The 17,264-nt window shown below is 43.3% G+C and overlaps 1 protein-coding gene across 1 annotated transcript; it reads right to left on the bottom strand.

The window, feature by feature from the left end:
• Positions 1-322: 322 nt before the first annotated feature.
• On the bottom strand, positions 323-16,656 carry LOC131271872 (F-BAR domain only protein 2). Its single transcript, XM_058273433.1, has 14 exons — positions 16,142-16,656; positions 11,593-12,153; positions 11,299-11,397; positions 11,084-11,180; positions 9,583-10,059; positions 4,902-5,013; positions 4,659-4,831; positions 4,399-4,571; positions 3,349-3,584; positions 3,088-3,263; positions 2,835-3,018; positions 2,255-2,764; positions 1,948-2,177; positions 323-1,879 (listed from the first exon to the last, which is right to left on the bottom strand). Exons 1-14 carry the CDS (start codon positions 16,169-16,171, stop codon positions 1,743-1,745), a joined length of 3,195 nt encoding a protein of 1,064 aa, XP_058129416.1. The 5' UTR covers positions 16,172-16,656; the 3' UTR covers positions 323-1,742.
• Positions 16,657-17,264: the final 608 nt, after the last annotated feature.

Consider the following 17,264-nt stretch of genomic DNA (forward strand, 5'->3'; position numbering starts at 1 on the left):
TTTTTCAAAATCTGTGGATGGACCACGAAAATGGTAGCGAAAAAAGGGTGAAAATGTTTTGACAGCTCAAATCTAAGCAAACTGTTCTACCGTGGTGCGTATTATCACCGAGTCTACCGAATATTGAACGTTTATTTGATATATTAATCAAAGAATTATCAATTTTATCCAAAATCTTCTGATAAAAGACAGTGTTGTGAGTGCCCTACGATAAAGAGCCCGGCCATGGTGAACGTCGTGAAAACGGTGTTGAAGCGAAAAAAAACCGGTTTTTTTCGGGTGAAAATTATTTTTCAGCTGTCGTGGCCGTGAGGCTATTGGGTTTGAATTTGAAAAAAGCTCATTTTTCCCTTTCAATAAACAATTCCCTGCATGAAGGCGAAAACGAGGAATGATTTTTTTTAAACTGTCCATATTACGTTTCCCTCACAATCTTCACTTTCATTTGCGCCTAGTTTGGAAATTTATTTTCATTCAATTTTTCGTTAAGTCAAACAGTGTTGATAATTGCCTAGTTCAGTATTTTTCCTTCCCGCTTATATTAATAGTCGATATTCGGGAGGTGTGAGTGTTGAATGCTTCGTTTTCAAATACATTGAAAAAGTTTGATTTCGATAGTTCAAACAATGTATGGTTTTAGAAAAAAAACAATGTCTTTCCTAGCCTACACTTGGATACATAAGGATTTTCTGAACGATTCACCTTCACCGTATTTTCCTAACGACTGGACAGTTGCCTTTGCCTGCTTCGCTTGGCTTCTTTACTCCTCCCAACAAACTTTCCCAAAAGCATACAACATACTGTAGCGAACGTTGGAGCAAATATTAAAGTTCAATACGCGACTGGCGTGGAGTTCGAAATTCGGGAAAAAAGGTGTGATGAGTATTTAGTAAACGTGTGCCAAGAAAAGCAGGTTCAAAGCTAAGCTAATCTTACCATTGCAATCGTCTATAAACCTGCTTTGGTTTACCTTATTTTCCATATCTATGCTACACTCTGTGATGCTTTTTGATCGGCGAGTGCCAGTATACGACCAACTAACATGGAATTCACTTAAAGCGTTACACTTGAAAAGCAACAACAATAATATAATGTTCTAAACGCTTGACCGGGAAATGTCCGGGGTTGTAGGAATGTCTCCAAACGCCCCATTTCTCCCTTGTGATTTGGACCTATTAGCAGACTAAAAGTAGAAGTAAATAAGTAAACAAGGGGCACGGTGGAAAAAAGGGGTATGCATGAAAATAACATCCGCAAGGTCCACTAGAAGCCGTGTTACGAGCACGACCCGACGAACCTGCGACGGTTTGCACTGAAGGAAGGCACCAGATACCTAACCATGCAAAGTGGTACTAATAGTTATAATAATAGTAATAATAATGATAACTCCTACTGACCATCGGGTGGGATGAGATGATGGCAATCGGTTTTGTCGCTTTTGAATCCCTTCTCAACATCCCTACCATATTTTTCTAGCCGTCTATTCCGTTCCGAATCATAACATGTGCTCCTTCTTCTTTCTTTCGTCTACTCTTTTACCGGACAATAAAATGTTACCAATTATTCCCAGCTTCTCTTACCCACGTACAGTGTGTCCATCGTTTTTTAAGGGAACCGCAGGTGGACGGTGTGCCCCTACGTCGGCGGTCGAGACCCTACAATAGTCCGTGGTAACTTCCATTCAATTCGTTCACTGTATCTCACCAAAATGGCGGCCATATCTAGTAGTACAAAAATCGATACTATCCAGAGTTGCCACCCGACGAGGAGTTAGCCGATTTACTGCTTCCAAACGGGACGGGTGACATGACGCCCGACACATTCGGTGGGGTAGGTGTTTTAGCCGTCCTTATACCGTCCCCTTCGCAGATGTACTTGCCTGCAATGGTTAAGAGGATCCGTTTTTTTAAATGTGTCGTAAAAATCAATTTTCTAACAAATGCGTACCTGAGACAAACCGGCGTTTCACCAAAGACAACCGGTACCCCGTTCCAGCCAGTTCGAACTCAATCCCAGATAATGTCGTGCCTTCACAGTTGAACTGGGTAGCGATGATGGCCGGGGTCGAGGGTCCCGAGCCCACCTCGAGCCGTGCCCGAAGCGTATCAACACCACCGCTCTCCGAATGTTGCGATATGTCCGTAAAGTTCCACACCAATCTGTTCGATTCTCCTTGCCTTTTGTGTAGAGAAAGAGGGTAATAGGTTAGTGAATAAACTGCAATGGCACAGAGTGTACTAGAGGTTCTACTTACCAAGCGGAATGTGGCTTCGATTGTACATTTTTAACGCCTCCATCGACGGGAACGGAGATGGAGACGTTCAGCAGCGGCGAAGGTTGCGCCATCGCGTGACAATTGTACTTGTAATCAATCTTGATATCCGTGTGTCGCTGTTCGCACTTCCAATAGGACACGAGCTGGAATGGGCAGGAGGACGCACCCGGTTTTGCTTTGATCTGATACTTCAAAATGTCCACGTTGATGTGCGGCGCATTAGGGTTCTGTTCGGACTGACGCCTCAGGATCGCCGTCAGTGCCGGCATGTTAAATTCGAGCGTCGTACTAAAGCTGGTCGACTGTAGCCGATCGATCGATATGAGCTGCTTATTCGGCAGCACGTTGTCGAGATTCTGTAGATTCTTAATGCGGAAGCCCAGCTTGGCAGGGTTCGGATTGTTCGTCAGCACGTTCACAATACCGGCCGGGAAGGATATCATCATGTCGCCGGACATTTTCACCTGACACCGCGACTCGTCGGCACCCCTGTAGCGTAAGAAACAAAGAAAAATTACCGGTAAAAGGAGTGCTATGACTTGCGGTGATCTCCACTCACTTGAAATAGGCATGGATAATCTCGTGGAATGCGACTGCCAGTGGGATCGTATCGGACATTCCGATCGTCAAGGGAGACGGACCGCGGGAGGACCCAATTCCGACGCTCGGACTGCGGAACTCCAAACTGCCCACGCTGTCCGCACGAGCGATCTGTGACGCAGGGCTTACTCGATCGCGAGCTACTGCAAAGGCAATGAAGTAGATTAAATAAAAACTATGCACTATTTTTTAAATCAATGCTTTCTCCTTACCGGCAGCTTCAGATCTTCTGGACGGTGGCCTCGGTATTGCAATACTGCTGCCGCCGGTTGAGGTTGGCGTCGGAATCTGTCGTTGAGTGAGTTTGGTCAGATTCGCCGAGGCGGGTGCCGAAACACTGATGTCACCCACTTCCGAGAAGATGTCACCCAAATCTGCATATCGATTGCTGATGAGTAAAGAAAGAGATATTTAAAAAAAACCACACGAGGCAGCCATAAGTAGAACGAGATGTGTTAGTGACTTCCACTTACTTGGAGCTGGTAGACATCGATAGGGTGGGACTTTGCAGTGGAGCGTACGGATGCACCGTCGTCGGTGTGGACGCATTCGATGCATTCGGACTAGTAAGGTGGGTGGTGGCATTGTTCAACAGTGATGCATTGCCGACCGACATTTGGTGGTGCAGTTGCTGGCTTGCTGCCTGCTGCTGCTGCTGTTGTTGCTGCTGATGCAGCTGATGTTGTTGGTGGTGCTGTTGCTGCTGTTGCTGTTGAAAGATAGATTGGTTTAGTGAGCGCTGATCGTGGCACGGCTTGACGACGCCGCCATTATCGCCGATTTGCTGCGAAACCGACTTGGAGCGTTTCATGCGCAACAGTCGATCCTGGTGTTGCGGATCGAAGCTTGAACCCCGTCGTGCCTTCACCAATGCGAGTACCGCGCCAAACGGGCAAACATTTTTAAAGTTTATACGCCAGTGGGGTTAGTAGTGAGACGGAAACAAGTAGAGTACACCGAAAGAATTACCGAGACCCAGCATTGCCAGGAATATTTTGTTTTATGAATGACGGTGATGATGTTACGATCAAAGGTGAGACGAAAACAAGGCACACGCGTCACCAATGGATGATCCAACAAGTTAGACCCATAATCGACACCGATAGGTACAGAAACAAAGTGCCAGTTTTGAATGAGTTTGGTGAGAACGGATGAAAGAAAAAAAGAGATACAGTCAAGAATATGTTAGAAAAATAAGACCAGAAGAAATGTATGAATATCTAGCATTACAACGTGGCACACACACACACACACACACACATATGAAAGAGCACTCTACTTTCCAAAAATCGGCAGTAACATTTACTGCTGCATATTATTGATTGAGAAAAGGTTTTAAAACGTTAATTTACAAAGCATCACTGTGATAAAAACTAGACCTAAAAATGAACTTAAATAAAAAGTAATGTTAAATAAACTACGAAATCCAACCACTATCATTGTATTCAAACAACCTCCCAACAGGATAAGCACACTAAACAAAAGAAGTTGCACTCTTCTCTAAGGACAAAAATGTCATTTACCGATGTCAGGATGCCGATGGGCGATAGAGACAAATTTTCCACCGTAGCCCGGAGCTCGTCGACGCTGGCCGAAATCGGTGCGGCCCCATTATTAAGAGGCTTAATTTCCACATGTATCTTTCGCTCTTCGCGCTCATCCTCGCTGTCGCTGTCCGAGCTCGAGTAAAAGTTATCTGCAAACAAAAAAAAAGGAGAAACAGAATTGGAACAATCCACCAGACAGGTTCGGACCGGGATGTGGCGGCCGGAATATTGCTTACTGCTCTTTTCCGTGATGGTCCCGCTGTCCCACGTGGTTTCACGCGGCTGTATACTGTAGCCATCCTCGTCCACCTCGGGCGTTGCCGTCGGGGCCACATTGGACGCGCTCACGGCGGAAGTAGTCTGCAGATTCGTGGCGCTGTCCGCGTTTGCCGCGTCACCCTTGCCTTCACTACGAATGGAAAAAAGAAAAGCATTCAATGCATGTCCGTACAAATGAAGCACAGCAGTATAACACCAACCCGTCCAGAATGTTTTCCTCTTTGGCACTGGAGTTTTCCGTGGAATCCTTCTTCTTTTTGGCTTTTTTCGATTTGGCCTTCTCGCGTCGGCTGCGCAAAAATCCAGAAACTGCTTGTGGACACATGAGAATGATGAAGAAAGTAGACAGATGTAGCAATTAATTATGTCGACAAAATCAAACAAAAACCCTTCATCCAAATGTGTCACAATTTGTAAAATGAAAAAAGTGATGGTAAAATAAAAAGCCGAAAAAACTGTTCTCAACTGTGTGTCTATTACATCGAAGGAAATTTGTCAAAAAATAAAGAAAAGAGCACAACCCGTTTGCCAAAATTATTTTCAATTAAATTAGAAGAATGTCTAAACCATCAACCAAGGATGAGGTTTGTCCCGAAGGGAAATGTTAATAACTAACAAAAATTTAAACGTTAATTTCATCACATTTTTTGTCAGTACGGAAGATGTGCTAGAGTAATTAAAAAAGGATAAACTGGGTAAACGGAATTTTGAAATGAAAATTATGTGTGTTGTAGGTATGGAGGTATGAAGATAAACGGGGAAAACAATGTATCGGAAACTGTAAATTAGTGAATCTGAAATGAACGACAAATTAAAATAATCATAATCAACAACAGAAACAACAAATCTTGCCATTAAAATGAAACAGCCAACATCAGCATACAGTAAAAGCACGCACTAGTGAACAATTAATAAACTATGTAGAAAATAAGGTGTAGCATAGCACTAGTTATCGTATTATGCAACTGCTAGAGAATAAAAAGCCAAATTGCAGCCAAAACTACTAATCGAAAGATCAGGTTGATTTAAGGTAGCAGAGTTCTCCCTGTCGTCCTTATCGCTTTTAGTTTCTTCATGGGATCAACTTGAAAGTATCGGCCACGAACACACTAGAACCACGCGCAGTCATATGATGCATTTTGTTCCGGCTAGCGAGAATTACTGAACACTTACCCAGAAAGATGTAAAACTTTACCAGAACTTCGATTGCGGTTATCTTGAAACTCATTGTGAACATAGCGAGGTTTTTGCTTAACATTGCAGATGGCAAATTTAAATTGTTACTCCAGAAAGTATTTCATTTTTTTATGAAAAATTATCTCACAATGACACCATTAGTATTAATAAAAAAACAAAACTGGCGACAAATTATCAAATTAAATAGCACAATCAATGAAGTTGTACATTAGCTTCAATCACAATAAACGTGACATTTCTAATCTATGAATGTTTCTTTACACTTTTAACTGGTGTACAAATAATGCCGGAAATCATACACCGTACTCAATATCGGCCCGACCGACGTCATTGATATCAGGTTTGATTTTCAACAAGAACAAATCTTCCCGCCCACTGGAAAGGTGATAGTGAAAGTTGTTTGTTAGAAAAAATCTGGGACGTAACATAGTAAACATAAAAGATACAGAAAGAAAAGGGTTTCCGAGAGGAAAGGTGGCAAATCGATTTGAAAACAGTAGAAAAGAAGAAAGTATGTGATGGTATACTAAAAGCAAGAAGCGCATAGTCTAAAGCTAGGAAAAGAATTAACTTACTTAATATGCAATATAAAACTATTATTTACATACTCTTGTTATACAAAAACAGTTACATAAAAACCAATATATCAACAAATTCATAAAGCCAAAGTCTTTTCTTAAGAATGCAAATATTTTGGATGCTTAAGGATACAAAAAAAACTTCCTGGAGAGCAACCTATCTTTTTCGATCGTGCTATTGAAGAAGAGGAAGGAGAAAAAGAATGATCAAGAATATGAAGTAAGAACCAAACGAAACCATCACTCACGCTGCAAAAGAAAATTATTTGTACAGACAAATTACACTAGAAATACATAACAATAAAACCGATTGATAAAAAAAAAATCCGAATGTAGCCCAGAGCAAACTCAACAAGATCGAACCTAAAAAACCAAAGAAAACTTCCTTCAACCAAAGAGAATATGAACAGCCAATCAATTCATAGGTAGAAAAAGAAAACTTAATAAAACCAGGAGATAAAGAGATCCATAACACCACAAGATGTACGAGATGAAGATGTATGATTTACATTTGGAGCCGCGCAACAATGGATTCCGCCCGATAAAGGAAGTGCCCGAGGTCTGCTGCTGCTGCTGCTGTTGATGATCGGTGACTTCACCGCCTCGGTTATGGTCGGGATCATTGGGACTGGTAGGGGCTGAGACGGTGGCACCGGTAGACGACACGGAGCCCCTACCGACGTCCACGTTGGCACCAGCCACATTTCGACGAGCGCCAACTCCTGCACTTGCGGTAGAGTCACGACTGTCACGGCTCCCTTTTGAGCCCACCGCCCGTGGTGTGGTTTACAGTTTCGAAATTCCGGTGGCGATCGTCGCCGAAGCGAAGCATAATGTACACATGCGTACACACATACGGGGAAAATGATGATGTTGGATGGCGAATTTGCACGTGTCGGGTATTATTTATTTAAATATGTTTAAATAATGTAACACCGCACAAGGGCACCGAATTGATGGGTTGAGTAACACAGGGAGAAAACAGAGAGGGAGAGAGACAAGAATGTGTCATGAGAATAATTTGGAGCCAAATTTTTATTTGTTCAAAATGCGTTATTGACGCCCCTTTCTGGAAGGTCAATTGGAAGGGCAAAAACGGAAATGTACGACAAGAGAAAAACACAACCAGTTAATGCAGGCCGCAGTAAAAGAAGAATCTGTGAGAACTATTAGTGGAAGGAATCGTAGCACCGAAAAGAAGAGTAAAATGTATTTTTTTTCAGGAGATAGACTAGAACTAATCTGGGAGGAGGTTGACTAAAATTATTAGAGTTAATAAGAAATTTATAAGGGCAGATAAACTTCATTTTCCTTTAGATATCAACAGTTACCTAACAGGAGCAGTCCAAAATAGATAAGACATTGGGTAATGTCTACATGACTGGTTCTATGGAGGCAACTATTAACCATTAATTGAGAAAAAGGCTCTATAATAAAGGCTTGCTTTACATGAGGGTATAATTAATAGCCCCAATTTGGCTAAATGTATCGTAGATTGCCGTTAAACAACAATTTAGAAAACCATTAGAAAGAAAATCGCTTATCGAAAGACCAGATAATGGCTCCATAGTGAAGCCGGTGTACAACTCGGACCATAGCCGGAAGGATTCTGTGCAAGCTTCTTTTATGGCTTCCAACAAAAAAAAGTACACTCATAAACAGACCAGCAAAAGAAGCATACGAACGTGAGAGTCTGAAAATAGTAGCGCAAATGATATCGTTTTTGAACCCTTGACGACCCTGCAATTAGGGTAAGTAGTCGCATTTCCTTTCGTAACCCGTGTATGATGACACTTTTATAGCTGGGGCGGGGACATGGAGTTATGTGTATCAAACGGCAATTAGATGCATTCTATTGTGTGGTGCTGTTTAGGCTTAGTGCAAACGTTTCACTAACAGATTAAGATTTTTACCAACATAATATACACAGGAACCTTGGGTATCCTTTAACCACAACGTTGAATACGTGGAACACATTTTACTACGCTTTCCCTGGGCAACACGAAAATATCGACCGCTCAACATACTAGTGCATAGCGGTATGGAACACACCGAGTTCCCAAAGGAGCATAATAGACGAGATCATTATAACATCACTTTCACTCTCCGTGAGCGTGATTGTAGCCAAGAAAAACGCACTAATAAACCTACTGGGTCGATTTTTACAAAGAAACAATCACAATAGCATTGAAGAATTAAACATCTAAAGTTTATAACTTCAGCAAAAGACTTCACAAAATTTGGTCAGTGAGTGGTTAATGGATAGGAACAGAGGTCGAAGCACAGATGATAGGATAGTTAAAATGAAACAAGAAAAGAAACCTTTTTCTAACGTAAAGTGCAACGAAAGGACCAACACAATAATGAAAAGAGCATAAAGTGATGAAGAAAAAAAATAGAAACAGATCGACCTACTATGATAGTTAGCAACTGAAAATGTCAACAATAGAGAAATAAAAGAAAACGTCAACAACCAAAACCAGAAAACAATTAAACACCCTTCGAAATGTACAAACTTAAGAGAAAAAAAAACTACAAAGAGATAAAGGGAAAAAATAGACAAATAGACAATAGTATAGAAGAAGGACGAGTTAAAGGTATTTGTAAAGAAAAAGTGTCGTGAGAAAGAACCATACTTTGGTGTTTGTGTGAATTGGTGTGAGTAGCAAGAAAAGAAGAAGAGAGAGACAAAAAGTGTGTGTGTGTTGTGTGTTTTTTGCAAACTGCAGAGAAATTCAAAATGCGAGAAAAATCAAGAAGATAAATTTACCCTGGGAGTTAGACATGAAGAGATTGAGAAGGGAAGTAGTGCGACGGGAAGATTTTTGTTGCTGTGTTGTTGGTGGCGGCGAGGAAGATTGTTGCTGCTGCTGTTGCTGCTGTTGCTGTAAAGAATCTTGCTGTTGCTGTTGCTTTTCCTGCTGCTGTTTCATTTGCGGCGATTGGTTGCTGTTGTTGCCACCGTTGCCATTATGGCCGTTAGAGGGAAGGTTGGGCGAGTGTGGCTGGTTGTGATTAGTGGAGGGGGTGGTGGTGTTGGCGGTACTGTGATGCTTGAAGGAAAACAGATCGCCGTAGAACGGTTTACTTGATTGCTTGCTCGTACTTTGTGCGGATCCGCCGGACACGGTGCTATCGTTGGGGCCCGTCGGTCCCGGGGACATCGCGCGCAAGGACAATTGCTGCTGCTGCTGCTGCTGCTGGGATTGCCCAGGAAGATACTGATGATCACCACCGCCGCCGAGCCCGTCATAACGGAGCCCACTGCCCACCGAGATGGCAGTGGGTGAGGTGGACAGATTGACCGGCGAGTTGGTCGGGACGGCTGCGGTCGAGCTCGAACTGAACCACGACCGGAGATGGCTTTCCTTCTTTGTCGGTCCACCGCCGATGGCGATCGGTTGCGAGGAGCTCGTGGCCGAGAGGGTGGGAGATTCGAGTAGGCCACCGGCCAGGGACGATGGCGCCGGCGAGATACTACTGCCCGGCACCGTCGACGAGGTGTTCACCAACACCTGCTGGTGGGTGTTAGTGCCACCAGCGCCGGACCCGGTGCCACCATCGAAATCAAGCTCAATAAGCTCTAAGGGAATGAAAAAAGGAAGTTAAACGAATACGCGGGACATACAGAGCAACACACCGGGATTTCGCGGGAAGAGAGAAGAAACATTTAAAATCGAACGATAACGTATCGGACAAACAAACCGACAACTGTGACCGGACGGACGAAGGACATAGCGTACGCGTTTGTTTTATCCGGCGCTCACAACAGGAAAGGGTCGCACGGAAAACAAGAATCCATAGGTCGCAATAAGACACATTTCCTGTGCCGTAACATAGTTTACTCTAGAACTGTACAAACAATGAGAAAATATGCTTGGCAAAGTATACCATTTTTAACATGCAAAATTTACATCCCTGCTAATTTGTGCCAACAGAAAGAACGTCTAATGGAAAGACTCCTCCTCGAAATGGAAGTCTTGCAAAACAAAACAAAAATCTTCGTGCCGTTTTGTTGGGTGGCCAGGATCAGGAGTTCTACACATCTAAACAAAACTAGGCATGCATGCGGTAAGCACATGTTCACTTTAAGCAAAATCGAACCGAAAAAAAAACACAAATAAAAATGCAAAAGAAGAAAAACAACGAAAGACACATTATAAAACATTTCAAAACAAGCGTAAGGCACGATTCTGGTGGAAGAATAAAAACTCAAAACGAGCTGAAATGATTTGCAAATAATTGAACCCACTTAACTGTAGCAAATTTGCAATTTTGCAATGACCTTTCACAATCGTTAACAATAACTCACAAATTAAACGTTTGAAAACAAACAAAATTGCCTCGTGTAACATTAAAATCAGACTCAAACCATCATCAGACACACGAAAGAACGGACATTATATATCGGCGTTCTTCGGGAGCGCGAAACACAAATTTAGCTAAACAACGTGAGGTTCGTGTAAAACTGTGTTGAGTACAATGGGAAACAATACGGGAAACAAGAGATTTCCCTTGATTGAGATCTACCACGTGCGAAGTTGTGAAACGATTTTGGTTTTTTTTCCGTTCCGATGAAGAGTCACTCAGTCGCCCCCTCTACTTACCTGGTTTTTCAAGCCCGGTGTACTTGTTGAGTACGAACTGCTCCAGCAACTTGTCGACAGTAAGTTCTAAAAATTGACGTTTCAAATCCGAATGAACCTGTCGAGGTGGAAATGTGAAAAAGGGTGTGGTAAAACAATCGTTTCCCATGGTGGCCGCCTTCCGTGCCCTGCCTAGCAACGGTATCGGGCACAACAACGCGGGCGGGAACACTAACCTGTCCAACCAGATCGAAATTGTTCTGCACAATGTCCATGTACGAGGAAAGGAACTCTTTCATTTGCTTCAGATGTGCTTCTTCCATCTCTTGAAAGCGCTGATGGAGGAGAAAGAAAACAGATTGATATTGGGTGGGTTTCCCTTTGCGTGTGTCAGCGGCGCAGTACGTTCGACACACGGTGGCAGTGTGAAAACGGATGAGTCATAAAACATTTTCCTCCCCCCAGATGACGCAGATGATGCACTCTCGTGAGGAATGGGGAAAACTGGCCATTCGCTCTGCGCTACTCACCCTACAGGTTATTGTCATTTTCTTCTCAAACTCCTGCTTGATGATGTTGTGCTTCTCCACCAGCGCCTTGTACTCGTCCTGATGCTTGCGTAGCTTCGCCTCCGACTTTTCGATCTCCTTGGTCGAATTATCCTTGCGCGCTTTCTCCACCTCGAGCAGGCGCGCATTGTGGACATCCTTCGCCTTGGCCACGGCCACCGTCGACTCTTTCATCGCCTGCACCGAATCCTGCGTGCCCGATTCCTCCTCCTTGACCGATTTGTGCTTCTTGTGCAGATCCTCCGCGTACTTGGTGACATTCTTCACCAGCTCCGTCAGCTTCTGGACCTTCTGCGCGTGCAGCTCCGACAGCCGCTCGGTGGTCGACTTGAGGATGATCCAGAGCGGCGAAAACGTGCCGCCCCCGCTCGATCCCGCCTTGTTGGCCAGCTTGGTCAGCAGCTTCGAGTTGTACTCCTCCAGGTTCGAGCGCTCGCGGAAGTACTCCGCCAGCTCCTTCGTCGCCGACAGGCCATACTTCATGTTCTGGTACAGCACCTCGTAGCCATTGTTTTTCTCGCCCTAAATGTAAAAAGTACACGTAAAAACCACCGTTAAAAATGTGTTACTTTTTTCATGAAACACACATCCAGCCACCGAAAACCTTAACGGAAACATGGTGCAATTCACAGGCTTATTTTATTACATTATTCTCTGGTAGCATTCGACGGCACCACGGCGAAAAAATGGGTTCGTACAAGCCCACCGGACCGGAACCGGCGTTTGAGTTTAAAAATGCCACAAACCATCATCAAAAGCGCCATCAATTTTCATCACTCTTGCCGCGGTGAGCCGTTTGCAATCCGTCTTACGATGAAAAGTGCCATAGGCATGTGAGTGAAATGAAGTAACGGTTTCTTTTTTCTCTTATTTGCAGAGAGAATGCATACTGAACGTTGCGAAAAGATATAAAACTATCAACCGAAGAAACTGAACACAGTTGTTTTCCAATGGAATTTTTCTATTTTAAAAACATACCGCGATATCGGTACGTGCCGAATCGATTAATAAACACATATGGCGCAACAAAACCGAATGTTGGATCCATGAGTTGAAGGTAAAAAAAAATCTGTGTTTGTGTTTAAAAACACACGCGATATGGGCGTTGCCCCTGAGGGACACGTTGGATGGTTTACATTCCTGACGCAAAATCGCGGCCCGACTCGCTAGCGAGCCAGCTACCAGTTTACTTCCCTCCCCTCAGTTAACGATCTCCTATTGATCCTTTCCAGACGCATAATACGGTTGAGCTGTAAAAATTCGCCTACCCCAAGTGGGGAGATGGCCACAATGAATATTTTCAATAGTTCCGCAGATGAAATTGGATTACCATCTTTTAACAATAATATGCTGTAGTACTAGTAGCGATCATTTTTAAACCGGATAGAAATCATGAAAATCCCAATGAAATATTGTAAAATGTTCATCAGGCTCAATGTGTCATCCATCGGTTGGTGTGCGTCTTTCTCACACAAACACTGTGAATCGCCGGGGTCGAGTGTTTGCTCTTACGGTTCATTCCGTCAATTGAATTAAATCAAATTATTATGTTCTGGTACCATCCGCAACCTCCAGAGTCCAGTGGAAGCCGTAGCAGCTAACCGAGTACAAGACCGGCGGACATTTTACTCTTATCATTAACCCTTCATATGGCGAATAGCATCAACACAGGAAAGACATGAACAACATGACGACGCTACCGTCGACACAAGATGACGTATTTCCCCGTACTCGCCCCGACGTCTTTTATCGATTGACTGGCGAAGACATCCGCAACAAACAAACGGGTTCGTCCTGCAAAAGACACCCCAACCGGTAAAAAGAAGCGAACGGAACGGAGTTTAGGACGGGTCACAGCCGGTTCACTTCTCGCGATCATTCGCCGAACTGGTTTGCAGTTTCTGGCCCCCCTTTATGGTAGGTGGTTGTGGGCTTGGGTTGGCCATTTTTGATGCCAATATTGGGCCAATAAAACAAAATTGCAGTGCGTTCGAGATATTTTTCCCACCCTTGAGATTTTGGTTGTCGTCCACATAAAGTAGAAGTTGGTAAATCGACAACGAACGTGCGTATGAAGAACCTTCCACTTGAGACTACTCCTCGCCGGCCAGCCAGGCCACCGAAGATAATCCCCATCCCTTGCTATCTGCGTTAAATGCTCCATGGCGTTAGGTCATCGTTGCGTTTCCTTTCACATTCGCTATTTGTTTCCCCCCGTGTTAGTATTTTTAGCCCTTCGGACAAATCGAAGCCATTGAACGAGCAATGTTTTCCATGTGGTCAAACACAGCTGGTGAAGACATCAAAAGCAAACGTCTAATTGATTACTTCATTAGTTTTCTTTTCCACTCGATTGAGCAACGATTGGGAACGTCTCCGTTTCTACAGAAGTACTAAGAAGCGAAAAGGCTTCAGTCAATTCAAATAGCTTCCAGAGCAAACGATACGTTTTGCTGCAGATTGCAAGCAGATGAAATACATTAGACAATACGGAGTGTATTAAACATGCCCTCAACTCTTGGTATATCACACTAAAAGCACTGACCCATGCCACCATCGCTCGTTGATCAGGCACAACAAGCTAACATCCGACTAGGAACAGCCATACAACAGAAAAGCAATTAGAGTGACTATAGCTAATCAAAAGAGGAGTTAAATTGTCTTCTTACCATGTCGTAGGTTAACATCACAAGGATTAATATTTCTACTACCTTATATTCCGTTTCGTGTAGATATTTCCACATTCCAAACTCTGGTCTGCTCATTGTACCAAAGCAAAACATAATGTTCCGCACAATTTGCACCGCCTGGGTAGCTTCAAATTGACGACAACGAGGTATGCCCTTTTTAATATGCATACCACGGCGTTGCGTAGCTTCATTCTTTTACATCAACATTCAGAGACCGTAACAGGTTGTTCCTACCCACCTTTGGTTCGACATGGTGAAGTAGTTTCGATTGGACAGTACTTTCTTTGACATTTTTGCCAACTATATTTTATTTAACTTAACTTAAACAAAGGAGAAAACAATTATGACTAGTCTGGAGCAATTCAAATGGATTTACCAAAGTCTACCATCGTTAGCAGAGACAAAATTCTTAAGGGAAACGTGAGCGTCAGCATGTAGGTTATCAGGGACAACTTCTTCAGGTTAGTAGACTCACGAAACAAAACAACTTCAAAGCTAAAAAATGGAATATATTTCAACACAACCCTCTTACAGCTGTTGAAGAGGAAATACGAAAAAAAACCAGTCCAATGAGTAACGGTACACGGAAACATGAGTGGGTAAAGAATAAACAAGCGCCATACACGTGATCAACAGCCGTCCGGGTCCGGGGTTATCTCATATCTGGCGTGGCAGAATGTACACACAAAAAAATAAAACTTGAAAAAATCACGACACGGTGGAGCTTAGAGTAGGGAATTCATCCCCGACGTTACGACAAAATAACCCCCGACTGGCTTCCAGAAGGTTGCTTCTGGCTCAGCACAAAACCAGATGGATCGTTCTACGCCAAATCCGGTAACGATTCGCTAAAACGTGTGTCGACTAACTCCATTTTGCAGTATTTATGCTATCATTCTAATACGGGGAGAACAGATGCCCTTATGTCTGGGTTTCAGTTACTCAATGACGATGAGTAACAGTATTTCTGTGCCTTAAATCAACTAGAATACCAGAGAAATAAATTATTCAGCCAAAACGTTTTAAACAGAAATGAGCATTTTTTGTGGGCGTAAAATATGATGTCGGTTGCACGATGGTACGATTTGCATTTCTTTAAGTATTCAAAAGTGCTATGCTTATCTTGCATTCTCGCCTTTCTCTTGCTTGCCACTTGAATGCGGCAAGTTAAACGTTATCATCATGCCCTGCAGGATGGTGTTTTCAATGCTACTATCACAACTGGATAGATTAAACACAGCACAAGGAAAAAAAAACAAAAGTACTCAGACAGGAAGCGTCCGAGAACTGTTGGGCTCGCCCTTTCTCGCTGTTCGCGCAAAGGCGAAGGAGTTCAAGTTCGGTGCGACATTGAGATAAAGTCTGCAGTTGTAATTCTGTTCCAAGACGGGCAGAAAAAGTCGACCAAAGCTTATCAGCATGTATGTGGGGTGCTCCCTTTGCCCGAAGAAGCAGTAAACGACCAAGCGGGGTATCTTCCCGTTTAAATTTGGGTACTCGGCGTAAAAGTTGTGATACATTTTTCCTAACCTTCATCTTGCTTGCGAGACTTTTTATCGTGTGATACTACCATATACCAAATTGCAAGTAATTAGGTCTCTAGTGTTTTCTGTAAACTCATGTTAACGTCGTTTGCCTCACGAAGAAGGGATTACGATTTTACATTGAAGTAATTGGAACAATTCGAAATTAACATACCAGACAAGATATAAAGAGCATCCAGAAAACTTGACGGACTTTACCGCATCGTTACACCCAAAAAACGTAATGAAAGTAAATTTTTAATAGGAATCATACCAGTGTACGAAAATATAACTTACCCAAAAATAATCGTTGAAGTCGACGGTCATTTTGGCTATCGGCGGTCAACGGTGCGGGGGGCGTGTAAAATTAAATGGCCAACAGGTTATCCTCGCTACACTTGTCGGGCGGGTCGCGGTTTTGTCGACCCGTTGATTGCAGTAAACCGTTCTCGGTGATTTTTAAACGGGAACACAACGCTTCTCCCTTTTCTAATCGACTATCCTGAGTTCCTCCTTGAGATGAGACGCAATTGTGTGTGCTTTTGTGTATGTGTGAATGTGGGGCGTGTGTGTGTGTGTGTGTGTGTGTGTGTGTGTATGTTTATGTTGTGTACTAGACACTACTACCGCGTCACCAGCGAGTGCATTTTCGCTCGTTCACTAAAGTCGTCGGTGGTCGACGTCCCGATCGACGATAACATGACCAGAACATGGCCTCATTGTACTCGGTGGCGTCGCACGTGGACGGATGCCAGATTGGTCTTCTATTTTGCTTCACTTTGAGCTGCTGTTCTTTAGACAAACGCCCTCTAATTAGCGCTCTGGTCACAGCACAACAGTTCACTTTTACACCATCCAGCTTCCGACGATAGAACAACTAGCTCGACATTCGTTTAATTGTGGTCTGTGTGCGGATGTCGGAAATTGACCGGTCTGGAAGATCCGGGAAGCTTATTGCTACACGTCACTTGCACTCAACACTTTTTCTTTGATTCATCTTTTGAGTAAGGAATTTGTTTCAGGAGTTTTTCTGGAATGTAATGGAGATTGAAATTGTGAAGGACACAAAACATCTGTGATGTTTATTCTGATCACAAATAGACTTTACCGTTGCCCATTCTATTTTATCCACGTCCTGAAATTATTTTCAAAAGTCCCCAACGTGCAGCAATGGAATGTTATCGTTTGTAGTGAATGAACAAAAATGTTTAAAAGGACGTTTTTGCATTAATGCACTGTCTCTATCGCATCTCCTGATGGCCCCAACGTTGCCCGACATGAAACGTGCCCAAAGCATTGGAGTTATACACGTGGGTCAACAAAAAAAAAATCGGCACAGAAGAGGCACCAATTTCATGTTTCGAACCCGGTAGACTAATCCCGGCTGACGATGGTGGTTTCAATTCGTGCCGTATCTCAA

The sequence above is a fragment of the Anopheles coustani genome, chromosome 3, assembly GCF_943734705.1.
Source record: "Anopheles coustani chromosome 3, idAnoCousDA_361_x.2, whole genome shotgun sequence".
NCBI classification, from domain to species: domain Eukaryota; kingdom Metazoa; phylum Arthropoda; class Insecta; order Diptera; family Culicidae; genus Anopheles; species Anopheles coustani.

Coding starts and splice junctions, on each gene's coding strand:
- LOC131271872 (XM_058273433.1), bottom strand. CDS start 16,171: ATGACCGTCGACTTCAACGATTATTTTTGG. Junction 12,154..16,141: donor ACTTCAACGATTATTTTTGG/GTAAGTTATATT, acceptor TTTTACATTTAG/GGCGAGAAAAACAATGGCTA. Junction 2,178..2,254: donor TCGAAGCCACATTCCGCTTG/GTAAGTAGAACC, acceptor TCTACACAAAAG/GCAAGGAGAATCGAACAGAT.